The 16840-nt window shown below is 41.3% G+C and overlaps 1 protein-coding gene across 1 annotated transcript in view; it reads right to left on the bottom strand.

Moving 5' to 3' along the window:
* FARSB (phenylalanyl-tRNA synthetase subunit beta) overlaps positions 1–16840 on the bottom strand; it is a 334706-nt gene that overhangs the window by 280263 nt on the left and 37603 nt on the right. The window contains exons 4-6 of the mRNA XM_086943878.1: positions 16568–16640; positions 6457–6572; positions 3254–3404 (exon numbers count right to left, since the gene is read on the bottom strand). Coding sequence (XP_086800004.1) covers positions 3254–3404; positions 6457–6572; positions 16568–16640 — 340 coding nt within the window. The remainder of the gene's footprint in view (positions 1–3253; positions 3405–6456; positions 6573–16567; positions 16641–16840) is intronic.

Below are 16840 nucleotides of genomic sequence, written 5' to 3'. Positions count from 1 at the left end.
GGGGCCTGCCCGGACTCCCGTACTTGTGGTGGTTCCCCTGGACCTTGCTGGTCCCGACACTTCACCTTCTTCACTTTCCACATTGTTTGCAGTTACCAAGGTTTGTTGGTGCTCCAGCGGAAACCGACCCCTCAACTCTCAACATCCGACCTGGGACAGCTCGTGAACGGCTCCTGGTCTTCCACAGCGTCGCCTGGTCCTCACAGCTGCCGCTCCAAGGTCACCGTCATCTTTCCTGCAACACCCAACATCGGTCGGCACTCGCCTTCCGTGCCTACTGGTCACCCCTGAGTGACCTAGACTCTGTCCTCTCTGCTTGCAGGTACTCTCCACCTTGAATCCACCTTTGGGTTCCACCGGACATTTTCACCTTCTCCAGAAGTGGCATCTTCCTGAAGTCTCCCATTGAGTACAACAATAGTTTCGGACGCCACTTCACACCGATGCACCCGGTTTCCCTGGTGCAGGTAACCTGGTTCCAAGGGTATCCAGGGGTGGGGTGGCTCTCCAACCTCTTGTCACCCACAGGGTTTCTTCAGGGTCCACTGTGAAGGGTCCTCTTTCTTTCAAATTGCAACCACGACTTACACGTTGATTTGTACAGAGAACACAGTTGTGTTCCTACACTGCACACAACCTCCGTGGGGCTCCTAGATACTCCCCTTGGGTGGTTCCTTGGGTCCCCAGAACTTCTACGTCCTCCGATTTATCACTATTTTAGTATATGGTTTGGTCTCCCCCTGGGGACTACTGGTATTCTATGCTACTTACCTTTTTCAGTTGAAAATTTTTGTGTGCATTGTGTACATTTCCGGCTAGGAGATATCTGTATGTGTTAGTGAGTGTCTTATAATAAATACACATTTTTATAACTATACTGTGTGATTCTTTTTACTTAATCTATACCTATAGGATTATCTTCTGGTAAAAAAAAGCTGCTTTACAGTCCTTCTGGACCAAGCTTGAATGCTGCTTTCCACACCTACCACTTAGAAAACTTTCTAAGGGTGTCTAAAACCATAAAGTCACCATAAGGGTTGTCTGTACAGTGCAAGGTGTCCACTTAAATAAGTGTACACCATATACTGAGCCAGCATCCAACAATTGCAGATTCAAGTTTCTCTTCAGGCTTTGGATTTTAAACACATTAAGTAAACCCAGGAGGATCTTTTCATGGTAACGTCATGACAATAGTTTTGTGAAGCCACATCAGCTGAGCTTGCTACTGCAGAGATAACTTGATTCAAGACCATAATGTCCTTGGATTTCTTGAAAGTCACCATTTCTATCGCTAGAAAGATCTTCTGCAAACAGCTGAAGAGAATCCCAGGCGTCTATGAGAGGCGCTTTATTATTTGCAAATACAATCACAAAATCTGGGTGAGAGTCCATTCTAAAGAAAAGAGGACCCTGTTTTGGAAATAAGAAAAAGCAGCATGTACAGAGGCTGATGTTATAAAGATTTTGCACAGATGGCAAGATCAAGCTTTGAACCTCGGGCAACATGGTGCCATAATTTCGATGACAAAGTGCTTCAAAGATGGTTGCTGATATTGTAGGTGGAATACATATCTGGATAATCAGTTTGGCTGCATCTCTCACTAGAACCTCATGAAACATGTTGCTTTCACAAAATGGAGAAATTCTCAATGATTGTGAGTCAGTTAAAATTAGTTAATAACGTCACACACTGAATGACTGTTGATGCAGTTCTGGCAGTATAACCCCAAGGAATACTTCTATTCCCAGTCTGACCTTAGGAAATCTTCTCTCTTGATCTGAAGCAATGCGTTAAATTGTGTCCCTTAGGATATTTAGCTTCTTTGGGCTGTAAGAGTATGTCTTGAAGGAATAGGAGTTTGTCCTGAAAGTGCTGCAGTCACTGGAACAATCCACAGGCTGAGGGGCAGTTGAAGGTGTTGAGGGTCTGGAGCTCAAATGTCCATGGACTCGATAATTCTCGCTTCGGTGCCTGACCTAATCATGGGTTCACACTCTGCAACTCTGGGCATTAAGCTTGCTTAATCTCCACAACGGCCCCCCGCGGCGGGATGCCTGGCTTTCACCTTGGGGATGCCCTGTAGGGGCTATCTCACAGGGAAAAGCCAGGACGGGTTCCCAAGGCAAGCGCGGAGATACCCCTTCGGGGGTCGAATCTGGCGCTATATAAGAATATAATAATAATAATAATAATCTGGAAGCTGCAGAGTCACTAGAAGAGATAAAACAGTAAGTGTAGACACTTGACGAGAGGAATGGTGTGATTAATGCGGTGACAGAGCCAGGCCCTGGCATATTCTGAGCCAAATGTGGTCAGAGTCCTCTTAGTCTTTAATTTCCTGACACAGGATGCCGAAAGGTGAAGAAGCGTATTTTTGCAACTGGATGGCGTCTCAAAGTCAATGATTCATCTTTGAGGTCTCACACTATTTCTGCATTTCAACGAGGCATTGTGCTGTCTGGACTGTATAAATTTAGCAAACTCATAATACCGGGGTTCTGTGGGTCTTTATCAGCCTTTTTCCTGACATATAAGGGACATATCACAAAACAAAGATGGCATTCAGTATAGGTGGAAAAGCATTTTCTGTGAGGAATTTATAAAAATGAAAAAAACACCCCAAAACTCATTTTTTTTTTTTAAATGAAACAGATTCTCCAAGGTTTAGAAAGACTTTCAACATGAAAAAAAACACAAACCGCTGAGGAGTTCAGAGCTTCATCATTTCATTAATAGACATTAAAAAAAATCTGGGATAACTGTCAATGTGTTTCCATAAAAGAGAAGTGTCAATTATCCTCTAATGGCTGCAGTCAGTCTGTTTTCTAAAAATTTTCCTTTTAGAAGAAGAGATTATCAGATTTAGTTATTTAGCGAGGTTTTAAAAAAAAACATTGGCATTTTAAGGGGAAAAATGAAAAGTAATTACTTTAGATTGACTATCAGTGATAAAAAGTGTTAAACATACATGTATTTATAAGCACTCTGGGATCTTGCACCTAGGCAGTAATATTCAGTGTTTAAGACTATACCTGAAGATCCTCTGGAGGAGAATTTAAGTAGTGCAGGTAATTAAAAGTCAGCCCCATTGATACTTTTTTTCAATTCACATGCTTTTTGTCGCCACATACAGTGCCTAATACTAAACCTTGAGCCCTAAATGATTCCAGATTTTCACCGTAGAGGTTAAAAAACCCCTGCATTTCAAACTTATTTTCATACACAAAATAATAGCCATTCATTGACACCTACTCTGTAAAGATCCATGATTTCTGGTGCTGTGAGCTCTGTGCTTTTGTTCAGTGGCGTAAACTTAATATCTGAAGGAGGAAGTGCTTTATAGGTAAAAGGACCTGAAATGGTATCAAGGTCATGGGTGCCAATCGCAACCAATGTTCTCCGTCTGAAAATAAAAGGTAAAACAAAAAACAAGGTTAAATAGTTTTGAATGCAATTAGACTCTTGAAATAATCAAACTCCATCACGAAAATGTCAGATACTTAATTTAAATCCAGCAGGTTGATTGCTTTTTTATAGAATTTAGAATTCAGGAGCAGATTTCCAGTTTCAATATGATGGGTGAGATTATCTGTTTATTTTATTTGTTGTAAAATCATCAAAGAATTCAGTTTTACTATCTAATTTTACAAAAGTACTGTAATAGAAACAATCACCCACTATACAGTTAGTAATTTTTTTTTATTGCTAGCACAAAATCAAGACACCCCCATATAAGAAATTAAATGCTCCACCAACTCAGCTTCTTAGAAAGTAAGTGGATAAGAAAGGTCAAATGATTCACCCAGAACAAAATCCCACTGCAAGCCTTAATAAGCGATCAAAAGGTAATGAGTTGTCACCATACAATACAATGCAAATGTGTTACAAAATGGGTCTGACAAGGAGAAGATACTTATTTAAATAACATAGCTACCTTGAATGTGCAGCTCTCGAAAGCATTCTCAGATATATTACACACACATTATTTTTTAAATTGCTCAAGTTTCTAACATTTACTTTTTAGAAACAAATCCACTACTTATATGTCCTATCTTTGTTGGAAGTCAGTCCCAGAACATTTTCTACACCTTTATCAAAAGAGTGGTAGCCTTTTAAAATATGTTGGTACCCAACACACAATAATTTCAAAAGCTGGGGGGGGTGGGTGTCACATGTTGACTAATCTTCAGATCTTGATTATATTTTTAAGTAATAGAAACGTTATACACACCATAAAAGTGGCCAAAAAGAGAAATTCTTCACTGCTAAATTTCTTGCGCAAAACCATGTTCATGAAGTATAATTCTGCAGTGTGAATTGTCTCAGAAATGTGAAAGGAAATATAAATATAAAAAGTTGCCATTCTATAAAAACTTACAAAAATGTTTAACTTATTTCATGAAAATGTTTGAACCTTCTTAATCATTTACAAAGCTTTTCCAACTTTGTTATAAGAGTTTAAACTTATTTGCTACAATATTGTTAAACCTAATAAAATGATTAAAGTTATAAAAGATTCTTTATAATCAATGCATTATTTGCATGTTCAAACATTCTTTACCTCCTCAAAATTTTTCGTGATTTGTTTTAGACTATTATCACCTACCACAACACTAGGAAAAGGAAGAGAATATAAATAGTATAGTTACAAAAACCTGTGATGGCTTGGCAGGAAAAAAGCTATAAGATGTTTCTCATCCTAATCAGGGTATGGCAAAATTCAGTGAATAAGGGTCGATGGGCTATGTAATACAAAAACAATGCTAAAAGCAAGGTTTTGTAAAGGTTAAAAAAAAAGAGGGTTGGAGGGAGGGGAGCACAATAGAACACTGAAAACCTTCAATAAAGTAACACCTTCCATTAAAATAATGTGAATCTTTAATAATAATACATCAACCATGCCAATTTCATACGTCTTACTGACATTTTTCCAAAACCAATTCCTCTCTGTTGTACCGAAATGAAACACTAGCAAAGGAAAGCTGCAGTTCCTAAAGCAAGAGTTAAGTGCAATCAATCTTCCCTTCATGATCAACCCTCCCAGTGACAATCTATTTATGTTAAAATTGGGACAAACTTCACTGGTGGAATTTGCCATTGTTCTACTTCCCTCCTTCACTCTAGTGTACACAAACTTTACATGAGTTCACCCCTTCTGCAAAGATCAATTCACATTTGTATTGCTCTGGTCAGAGTTCAGAGTTACGCACAACTACAAACTGATTCACACTGCTGCTCAAAAACAGATGCAAAGTTTTCTATGTACTGATGTGTGACATTTCCATATTTTCGGCATTTTACTTTCTGACATTCCCATGTTTGCAATATAACAGGGTGCAACAAAATTAAAGATGACAATTTTAATGATTTGTGTAAATAACTATGAGGAACTGAATATGAACTGAAATGAAGTTGCAAAAAAAAAAAAAAAAAAAAGAATTTGATCAGGTTGTCTCATCACAATCTATTCAAGACTGTAGGTAGAAGAAATGGGCAATGGCGCATCAATGCAAGACAGACACAAGCCCCTGCGACATGATTGGGGTGCATGTAAAATTGGATTTGAATTTGTAATTTTAACCAACGACACAGTTAAAATATTTGGGTATACTTTACTTCGCTTTTTATTTGGATATTTTATCACCGAAAGTCTTGGATCATCATATCACTAAACTAAGTTGAACACATATTGGAATCGTTATTGACCATAAACAGATAAATGTGTAATTTAATGACTATATAACAAACAAGTGCAAAATAGGAACGATCGCTTTAGAATTGGAGATGAATTTAATATTTGTAGTAATTTGTGGAAGAATACATTAAAATAGTATTTACTACAAGAAGTTATGCTTGGTGGTCCATGTTGAATATTCACACAGTGCTTGATCATGCTCTATGCTTCAGGAAGCTACCAGTGCTTCTTAATTCACTACAGACACTGCCAGCAGAGAACCGTAGCACCACATTTGCAGAAAAAGTATTAAATGCCAGACTCTATCCCATCAGTGTAGAAGGCAAACAAAACTTTGACATTTCCATGTTTACAGTATTCAGATGGTCATTTACAGTAGACAGCTCTGTGGCATTCACACATTTGCAGGATACTAATGTGCAACATTACTCAACCATGCAACTACAGTTTTTAGGAAGGGACTCCTGTGAGCCGTTCACATAAAAGCTCATTCATATATCCCTACTTTAAACCATTCTTGGAGCCCTTCCACTCAATTACAGCCCTCCTAAAACTGCAGTGCAAAAGTCTATAGCATAAATAAAATGCATTTTCAAGTTATAGGAAATTATACCACAACCATCTTAATTATCAGTGCCTGTACCCTCCATAGCAAAATTAAATGTTTATCAGTGGTACTACATGAACATTATGGAAAGAGCATGCAGACCAACAATTCAAAACATTATGAATGACTGACAAAGAATTGTACAAAGCGCACCTGCAGATGTTCTGGTGAAGTTTTTCTTGCAGCTCAATGAAACTTTCATAGCTTTCCCTAGAAAACTTTATGTCCCGGAGAACAGCAGCTACAGCATACGGACGAACCTTGGCTGTCTGGAAAAAATAAATTTACAAGAACACATTACGCACAAGTCACTTCACAAGCAAGGGTTTAAGCAGCAAAATAAACAGGATATACATGTGTTTGAAGCATGTAAAGTCTAATAACCAAATCAACATCTAGACGCAGAAGAGTGTTAAACACAAGAGCAAGCGGATTTTTGCCCTGGCCCATGCACTTACTAATAGATATTTACCCTTTGGTACATCAAAAAAAAGTATTGTATTGATGGAAACTTGTATACTTGTTTTCTTGACTTCCGGTGAGTGTTTGACAGAGTTAACTGTTCCTCTATGTGGAATAAGCGCAGTTAAGAAAAGCTTTGGTTTGCCTGCTAGAGTGCTTTTATTCAGGAGATTTGACATTAGTTGTCATGAGGGGGACCAGCAGGTTGACAGCACCCATTTCGACTGCCAATGAGCTCAGACAGGTATGTGTAGTAAGGCTGCTGTTATTTACTTCGCTTCGGACGGCCTACTGTTGGCTTTCTCAGAAGCAGAAGCCTGTCCTTCTAAAGAGCTGGGCAAGCATTTCAGTGTTTTAACATATACTAACAGTTAGGCACTTTTAGATCACACGCCCAAGGAGATGCAGAGGCACCTAGTTGTGTTGCATCGGGATTGTGACATCAATTACAGGTGGCAAGTATGCTAACAAAACTTAGACAAAACTTAACTTCTGTTGTTGCTTGAGTCTAGGAAATCTAACTAGGCTTCAAGATTAAAAACAATTTCACATAATAAATACCCAGGTATTCTTTCCAAAAGTAAAAAAGATTTGTTGAGGCAACTAACAGTTCCGTTTAAAATTCAAGATTAGATTAGCATTTCTCTTCAACATCTGAAACGTGTTACTGAAATTCAGTTAATTAGACACTCATTATAATTTACAAGCATTGTTTGTTAATTCATAGACAATTGCATTAGCAACCATGCAATGTTATAATAGTGTATTGATACGACTAATATCTAAGTTCTTAGACAAATGTTTTAACAAACATACATTGCGAAGAGTGTTAGGAATATACTAATACAGCCGACTGATGTTTTGAGATGCTCCATCACATTTAAATGGCTGTGTAGAAAAATAAACATACAATAAAGAAAAGAAAAAAAATAAAGTGGGTGGTATAATATATTGCAATTTTTGTATAACAGAGCACTAAGTCTAACTTTTCCTTATTGTAACAGCATCACTAATTCTTGTTAGACATGTAATAAGTTCAGCTCTTCTATAATGTATTAGTGGTTAAATAATCATGAGTAAATACTTTGAAAGGTTAACTCCCATAACCTGGCAGTTATTCTATAGTCTAAGAAATAGTTTTACAGAAAATATTAAAAAACTGAACTGAATTATTAAGTCACTCTTTTCCCCTTTACTCTATGTGTCTGTGTTGGAAGGCACATTGGAATATATGAGCGATGGCTGTGGGTTTCCTTTGCAGTTTTAATACAATATTTCAAGGCCATTCTGTGACGCTGTTATAAGTTTACAATCAAAAGGGGGCGTGGCCAAGATGGCAGCCGCATCAGACACTCGTTGAAGAGCTCCGTACTGGGCCCGACATTTTTCCTGCTGTAAAACAGTGCAGCAGCCTCTCCTTCGCCCCGGCAACAGCTTGCCAATTGCCGGAGGCACAATCCTGAGTGCTACTGCGGGTTTCGGGCTCGGGGAGAGTCTCGGTGTAAGACATAGGAGGCATTTTGGGCGACCAGCTGGTGCAGTATGCTGTTCCAAAGATGCGGTAGGGTATAGATACCTTCAAGGGATTTTGTTGCTATACAATTAAGACAGAATTTCAAACAATACTTAGCGGCCTTACACACATGGGGCCGATAGTGCAAAGCAGCAACCACAAATATTCAATCAATATAGATAAGTCACCATAAGTGATCAAAATGGAAAAGAGAGATAGAGGGTGTATATGAAAAAAGTTCGTATTTAATACTCAAAATTGAATTAAAAAAGGGTACAGAATAGATAATGTTATAAGAAGGACATTTCGAGAATAACAATCAAAAGAAACTTCTCTATAACAATTGTATACGCTTATCTGCCTATTCACAGTTAGTCTATTACTTGAGCAGACAAAGCGTGTGTCGACGTTTCGGTCTCTAGTCTTGAATTGTTGAGACCATCTTCAGGACATGTAAATCATATCTTGGAAACCCTTCTAATTTTGAAACACGAGTAGCCTAGATATTGCAGCAATCTCCGTTTTCTCTTGCTCAATAGATAAACAACTGGTAGACTGGAGTCTTGATGCCTTCAAAGCTATATATTGGTGATTTAAAAAGGCGATCAATGTTGCCTGCGCAAAAGATGTCACAGGGAGTCTTCCGCTTTAATTTTATTCCTTACGGGAGACGAAAGGTCTGGGTAGAAAGTCCTCAGACAATCAGCCTAACAGCGTGCATCCGATATAATCACCAATATATAGCTTTGAAGGCATCAAGACTCCAGTCTACCAGGAATCAAATTAAAGCGGAAGACTCCCTGTGACATTTTTTGCGCAGGCAACATTGATCGACCGAAACGTCGCCACACGCTTTGTCTGCTCAACTAATAGACTAACTGTGAATAGGCAGATAAGCGTATACAATTGTTATAGAGAAGTTTCTTTTGATTGTTATTCTCGAAATGTCCTTCTTATAACATTGTTATCTATTCTGTACCCTTTTTTAATATAATTTTGATTATTAAATACAAACTTTTGTGATATACACCCTCTATCACTCTTTTCCATTTGGATCACTTATGGAGACAATATTGATTGAATATTTGTGGTTGCTGCTTTGCACTATCGGCCCCATGTGTGTAAGGCCGCTAAGTATTGTTTGAAATTCTGTCTTAATTGTATAGCAACAAAATCCCTTGAAGGTATCTATACCCTACCATATCTTTTGCCCAAACCCTCAAGGGTATATTGGGTTGCTCACTCTTCGGTTACTATGTTCCAAAGATGCAGCACGGAGCTGGTGAAGGCATCGGGCTGGAGTACCGGGAGCAGCCGCCCGAGGTGGTCCAACCCGCGGTCTTGCCTGCAGAGGAGTTCCCTATCACCCGCACAGTGACAACTATTACCTGGATGGGGTCCTTCCAAGGCATGGAGTGACTGAGCTGGCCTGGAGCAAAGAGCCATGACGCAGTTCATCGAGCCTGTTGATAGTCGCCGCTGGTGGTGTATTCCCGGTGATCAGTGACCGGGGTCTGTGGACGGTTGTTCGCTGCCTCGTGGTGGTAGTTCGCTGCCTCTGCCTGCACCCACAGCGATGCTACCTGCTGGGTCTCTGCAGCTGCTGGAATGGGGCAGTGCGGGGAGGCGCGGTGACCGTGCCTGGGCCTGCTTAGCTTTTCGTCTGCATGTATCCATGTCGGCACTGTGAACCCCTGAGGCACGGTAAGGGTCGTTGCTGTTGCTGTTGCCGTGCAGTGCCTTGGGATGGCCCTCCTTACCTGAATGTATGTGGCCCACTACGTTTGGGGGCCTAGGACTCCTCTTGCAGGCAGTTTTCACCTCCTTGGCCCCTAGACAAGATTACTGGACACTTCCACTGCTTGCTGTTCAGGGAGAGCGCCGCAGAGGGCAACGCCCAATGCTTACGGGCAAGAGGACAGACAGACCAGTCTTGACGACCTGGGTGAGGCGGCTCCCACTGAGACGCTGTAAACTTAAGACTCGCTGAATGAACCGGGAAGCCCCACAGTGATAAGAAATGATTGCTGAAAATGGAACACTGATGACTGACACCTGCCCCAGACGGAAGGAAACGTTGCTGCACTTAAAAAAAAATGTAATTAGAATCTTTGGCAAAAAGAATCCCTACTGGCCCGTTGCTAGAGATCACTTAAGAAACTAACAAATTATGTTGTACATTTTTTGGGGTATTGTTTCCTAATAAACAATGTGTAATTATTTAATTGATGCATAGCGTAGGTATGCTTTAACACAATGGTTCTTAAACTATGGTCTGGGGACCCCTGGGGGTCTTCAAAAGTAACTCAGGAGGTCAACGACTGCTTAGAAATTAAATAATATTCCCAGATTGTTAAAGTGTATATAAATAAAGAAGCAGAACGTGCAATTGAAATTTTTAAAACGTTCTGTAAATGTGAAGGAATTTCAAACTGGAGGCTAAAAATTAAGTTAGTATCCTCAGATTGATTTGTGGGAGCAGTGCAACAGCATCAAACAGAATACAGTATGGGCAATGAGGTGGGCTGAATTGAAATAAAAAAAATGCCCAAACATTCCTATTAAAAGATTTCTTTTATTTATAGATCTGCTTGTGAATTAAAGTATTTCATTTTTTTCATTTATTTGACAAATGCTTGTTTCTGTAATTTGTGTGTATTGTTTTCGGTTCATATAATCGACAATGCCTGGGCCGGGTCCCAGGCTTCCAGTAATGACTCAGAGGGGTTAAGTTAATTATTAAGTAGGGGTCCTCAGAAGTCAAAAGGTTAGCCGCTTCGCTGCGGCGCACATTCCGCCGCTGTGCGGGGACATCCCAATCTAGGGCGTGGCTTGGACGCCCCCGGCCGTCGTGCGCACACGCCCACCGTGACTCATGACGGCCGGGGGCCGTCATGAGCACGGAAGAGGTTAGGAATCACTGTTTTAACACAAGAACATAGGATTTCTTTCTTTGGAAAATAATACATTGGGAAAATTGCCTTAAAACAACTGATTCATCTATTCTAAGGTATACACTTGGGGCCAAAATTTCAGTTAAGAAATTGAAACTCAAGAAATAAAAATATGCCCAGGACTTTTTGTGGCTAATGTGATGGTAACACATTTGGACAGTGGCTAAGAAGAGTTTTGAAAATGATTAGGGCTTGACTGACTGGAAAACTAAAGTCGCTGCAGTAAGATTTGGAGTCAATACGATTGGGAAATGGGCTCATCTGGACAACAGTGTAAAGAGAAAAGTGACAAGAACAGCCAGATGTTTGGATAATTACACAGGGAAACACACACAGGTTCTTACTTCACCTCATGTGGACCTTTTAAAACATAGTTAAAAGTGTCATATATTGCCAACACTTTGTTAAGAATTAAGTAATAGCAGGCTCTTACATTTAACAGTTTTTCATACATTTTTAATCAATCATTTTTAATCAGTTCACCAATTTACTACTATTTATCAATTCATCATCAAGTACATGACAGCGGATATCAAATTCAATTTGAATCAATTAAAACAGAATATATTTTGTCACATTGTTCATTATCACCATTATATCCAAATGATTTACCATTCTAAAATCACTGATTGAGCAATTATTATGTGGTAGTAATTACTTAGTATTGTTATGTTATGTTAATAACTTTTTATAAAGCGCGCGTACACCCAGAGGTTTCATGGCGCTGACTAGCAGACTCTCAGAAGTGAGGTAGGGTTATGCCTGGGCCTGAATAAAAAGCCAGGTTTAAAGTTGTTTCCTGAACATAAGAAGGTCAGTGCAAGAACAGATGTCCAGCGGGAGGGAATTCCAGAGTTTTGAAGCGAGAGTCGCAAACCTACGTCCTCCCTGACGCTTCAAATTGAAGGTGGGGGAGGCCAACAGATGGAGATTGGTGACCGGAGGTTGCGAGAAGGGATGTACCTGGGCAGGAGGATGTGAATAGACTGGGGGCTGCGGGCATGGAGAGATTTAAAGATGGTACATGCAGTTTTAAATTCTACTCGTTGGGAAATGGGGAGCCAATGAATTTTTTTTAACAGTGGCCTGGCCGATTGCCAACGAGGTTGCTGGTGAATCAGCCTAGCTGCTTGGTTCTGCACCAGTTGAAGACGTCTACTAAGGTAGAGAGGAAGGCCCAGATAGATGGAATTGGCATAATCCAGGTGCGACAGAACCAATGCGATCACCACCTGGATCAAGGCTGACTGGGTTAGCATCCGGCTGATTTTCTTAATCCTGCAGAGCTGGTAGAAGCAGGAGGAAACCACCGTGCCCACTTGGGTTTTTAGAGACAGATCCCCATCGAAGACTACTCCCAAGCTCTTTACAGAAGCGGAGGGGGTGGGTGGGGGCCGAGTTCGGGGGGCCAATAGTGTGGGCCTCAGAGTGTTTGGCTTTTGCCATTAAGAACTAGCTCGGTCTTAACGGGATTCAGTTTTAGGTGATTAGAGTCAATCCAATGACGGATGTGCAGCATGGTGTCCCGGAACTCCCTGATGGATTCGGGAGAGTTGTCTATTGTGAAAATAAGTTGAAGGTTGTCAGCATAATTGAATGCGACGGCCTTGAACGTTTTCAGGGACTTGATAAAGGGAGCAAGGTACAGGTTAAACAATGAGGGGAGACAATGAGGAGCCTTGGGGAACCACGCAGGTGGTCCGAAGTTTAGAGGCAGTGAAGGGGGCAAGGCGGACTGCTTGATTGCGGTCACTGAGGAAGGACCTAATCCAACTGTAGGCCGAGTTGCAGATACCAGAATGTTCGACACGGTCCAATAAGATGGCATGGTCGACCGTGTCGAACGTGGCCGAGAGATCCAGTAGGACCAAGGCCTGAGGGATTCTCTTGTCTGCGTTGTCACAGAGAGAGTCCATGACAGCGGTGATAACAGTCTCAGTGGAATGGGCCGGACGGAATCCCGCTTGATGAGGGTCCAGATAATTGGATTGTTCAATGAAATTGGAGAGATGGGTTGTTACGTGGGCTTCCAGGACCTTGTCCGAATAAAGATGGAGGGATATTGGCCTATAGTTAGAAAGGGTTGAGGGGTCTGCACCCGGTTTCTTCAAGAGGGGTACGACCACTGCCTCTTTGAAAACTTTAGGAACCATGCCCTGAGACAGACAGGCATTAAGGAAGGTTAGGATGGGGGCGGGGAAGGCCGAAAAATGTTCCTTTAAAATATAAGGGGGACAACAGTCCCTGGGTGAACCGGATTTTACCCTTGTTAGAAGTGCTTGAAGGGAGTGTACATTGAGAGGTGGGAAGTGACCGAAGCAGTGAGTGCTGGGTGTCTGTAACGAGTGATTCAATGTAGGGTCAGTGGCTGGAATGCTGTCTTTAATGGTGGTGATTTTGTCAAGGAAGTATTGGTTCAAGGAGTTGCACAAATCTTGGGACACAGTCGGTTTTGGAAGGGCTCTCTCTATGTTTGACAGTTTATTGACAATTGCAAAAATGTCTTTGGATTTATTTCCTGAATGAGTGAATAGATTAGAGAAATACAAGGCTTTGGCTTGGATGATGGCTTTCTTGAAGGCTGCACGTGCGGCCAGATAGAGGGATTTTACGTGTGGATCGTCTCTCCTCCATTTCCGTTACTTTTGACGAATGTCTAATTTTTGGGCCCTTAGATCATTAGAGAACCACTTCTGGGCGTCCGAGCGGCGAACAGTTTTGAGTTTTTTCAAAGGGGCATGTATGTTACTTGCTGCTAACAGCCACTGGGAGATGTTAGTTTCAGCCTGTTCAAGGTCGGTATCGTCGACTGGAATGGAGCTAGCTAAGCTGTCCAGAAGGGCAAGTTTGTCGAGAGTGCTCCATTTTCTAATAAGGCCCCCTCTGTTGCTGGGGGCTTATAGTCAATCGTGATCGAGATGATGAATTTGATCATGAAGTGATCAGATCAAATACAAGGGCAAATGGTGGGAGTAGAGATGGTAAGATTATTACTCCACACCTGATCAAGGCAATGTCCCTTGACATGGGTGGCGGAGGTGATGTGGTGGCTGAAATTAAGGCCAGGGAGGAGTTCCATGAATTCGCTGACCTGGGGGCCACCTAGCTCATCGTTACACCAGTAATTGAAGTCTCCAAGTAGGAGAATTTTGGTATAGTTCGTGACTACAGTGGCTAGTTGTTCACACAGGGAAAAAGGGAATGAAGGCATATGTTGGGGGGGGGGGTCTGTAAACTAAGACACAGATCAATGGGCCGGCCTTAGATTCAAGCTTGACAACTAAGTTATCAGTATCAGGGAGATTCAGGGAAGACATTGAGGTAAAGGTATCTTTTTTAATAATGGCCGCTACTCCACCTCCCGTCTTTCCCGAGGCCCAGTCGACACGCAGGATGTAATAGGAGTCTGGAAGGGCTGCCAGGATGTCCGGTGAGGAGTCAGCTTTGAGCCAAGTTTCGGTGATAAAAAAAGACATCATGTCTACTGGAGAGGAGGGACAAGAAGATATCTAATTGATGCTTGACTAAGGAGCGGGCGCTAAGGTAGGAGATGTGAAGTTTGATGTTAGTGACTGGGTCTGAGATGGACCTGTGGCTCTGGCGGGGAGCAGTAGGTGGGAGTTCTAATGTCTTCTGGAGACCCCGGTAGATGTCAAGGTGTTTCAAAAGAGCAACAGTGGTGCAACAGAGCGAAAGTTTTGACTGGTGTAATATCCTCAAATCTTCCGAAGAGTAGATAGCCGTTTGAGCAGGGGGACTGGCCCCTAGGCCCATCCTGGCGCGGACGAGCGCAGACGGGCTTGCCTTTGGCACGCCCGCTGCTTACGTCCGGGTGGGTGGGGCAATTTTATCCTTACGAGGGCAGAGCAACTAGTCCCTCAACCCAACTCCTCTGCTAAGATGGCGGCTGAATGAAACCCCCCGACAGCGCCTAATCGGCTGAGGTGGGAAGGCAACAGTGCAATTTATAAACAGTGCAAATGAATGTATTTAATAGAACACAATTTTTTAAAAAAGCGTACCGCTTAAACAGGGGAACATCACTTACAACGCATTTTTTACAACGCACTACCATTACATCGCAACCATTACAACGCATACCATTACAACGCATTGCGCTGGGGGGCGCTCTAGGATAGGGAATATATTTAATTTACTATCCAACACCTTCCCTGCTATCCACGGGGACTGGAGTTGGAATAGTAAATTAAATAATTCACTATCCAGCGCCTAAAAGCATTATGCGTTGTAATGGACTGCGTGGTAAAAACCGCGTTGTAAAGGCATGCGATGTAAAAGCATGCGTTGTAGTGACACCAATCCCCTTAAACAACATTCCCGGCTTCCGCCTCAGGAATGAGTTTCTGCTGATCTGTGCGCAGGGGCGCGTCTTTTATCCTTACGAGGGCGGGAGGGCAGAGCAACTAGTCCATCAACCCAACTCCTCTCCTAAGATGGCGGCTGAATGAAACACCCCGACACCGCCTAATCGGCTGAGGTGGGAAGACCACAGTGCAATTTATAAACAGTGCAAATGAATGCATTTAATAGACCACAATTTTTTCAAAAAGCGTACCGCTTAAACAAAGTTCCCGGCTTCCGCCTCTGGAATGAGTTTCTGCTGATGTGGTAGTAAGTCATTGCTGACTATTTCTATGTTTCTATGTTTAGAAAATGCACATGATTGTAAATCCATGTTATTGGGCATTGTAATTTCTTAACTCAAAGCACTAAGTGGTTTAAACAAAATAGATACGGGTGGGTAATGTTCAAATTCATTATATATCCCAATTTGACATTCCTATCATTCACTTCTCCAATTAATGGATAAGGAGATAGTTTCTGGAAGCACAGGGTCCAAGTGGGCTGATGGAATAAGAATGTTTAAAGGGTGAATTGTCACCACACAAATATCTAAGCAATTTCGTTTTACAGATGTGCCTATTTCGGGACCTGCGAGTAAATTTTTTAGGGTGAATTGTCACCACACAAATATCTAAGCAATATCGTATTACAGATGTGCCTTTTTCGGGACCTGTAAGTAAATGTTTTAGAAGTATTGGCACACACATTTTTCATCAATTCTTTGATAAGGCTACAGCCTTCTCACAATAAATACAAAGATCAGTTTTTGCACAGGCTACTGAACACTGTAACAGTAGTCATAGGTAGAAGGTAACTGGAAAGTCTGCAGATTAAAGCATACACTTAATAGAATGCTTTCAATTTTACATAAATGCACTGATTATCTATTTTGCTGGAGTTTTATATCCACCTTTAGAACACCTAAACTAACCGTGCCTTTAGAATCAAAAGTCATTTTAGTGTGCCTCACCTCTTCTGTGATAATTAACTTCTGAATCTCCCCATTTTCTGGAAGTATTCTTTTGTATCTCGGTGCCTTGATCCTACAAAGAATTATTTCAAAAAATGTTAAACAGTGGTACATGATAACACGGACAGCTACTAAAACAAGAAAATTATTAACTTTCATAACCATTGGTGCAAATGTATTTTGTACTTCAACAGTACGACATTTATTCATCGAGGATTATGTATATTAATTGTGTGCCACTTTTCTGTTCCCTTTTCACTTATGCCCTGGGGT

The sequence above is a fragment of the Lissotriton vulgaris genome, chromosome 11 (genome assembly GCF_964263255.1).
Source record: "Lissotriton vulgaris chromosome 11, aLisVul1.2, whole genome shotgun sequence".
Taxonomy (NCBI): Eukaryota; Metazoa; Chordata; class Amphibia; order Caudata; family Salamandridae; genus Lissotriton; species Lissotriton vulgaris.
Note: the sequence above shows the minus strand (reverse complement) of the source record. Positions and strands in the feature narration are given on the sequence as shown.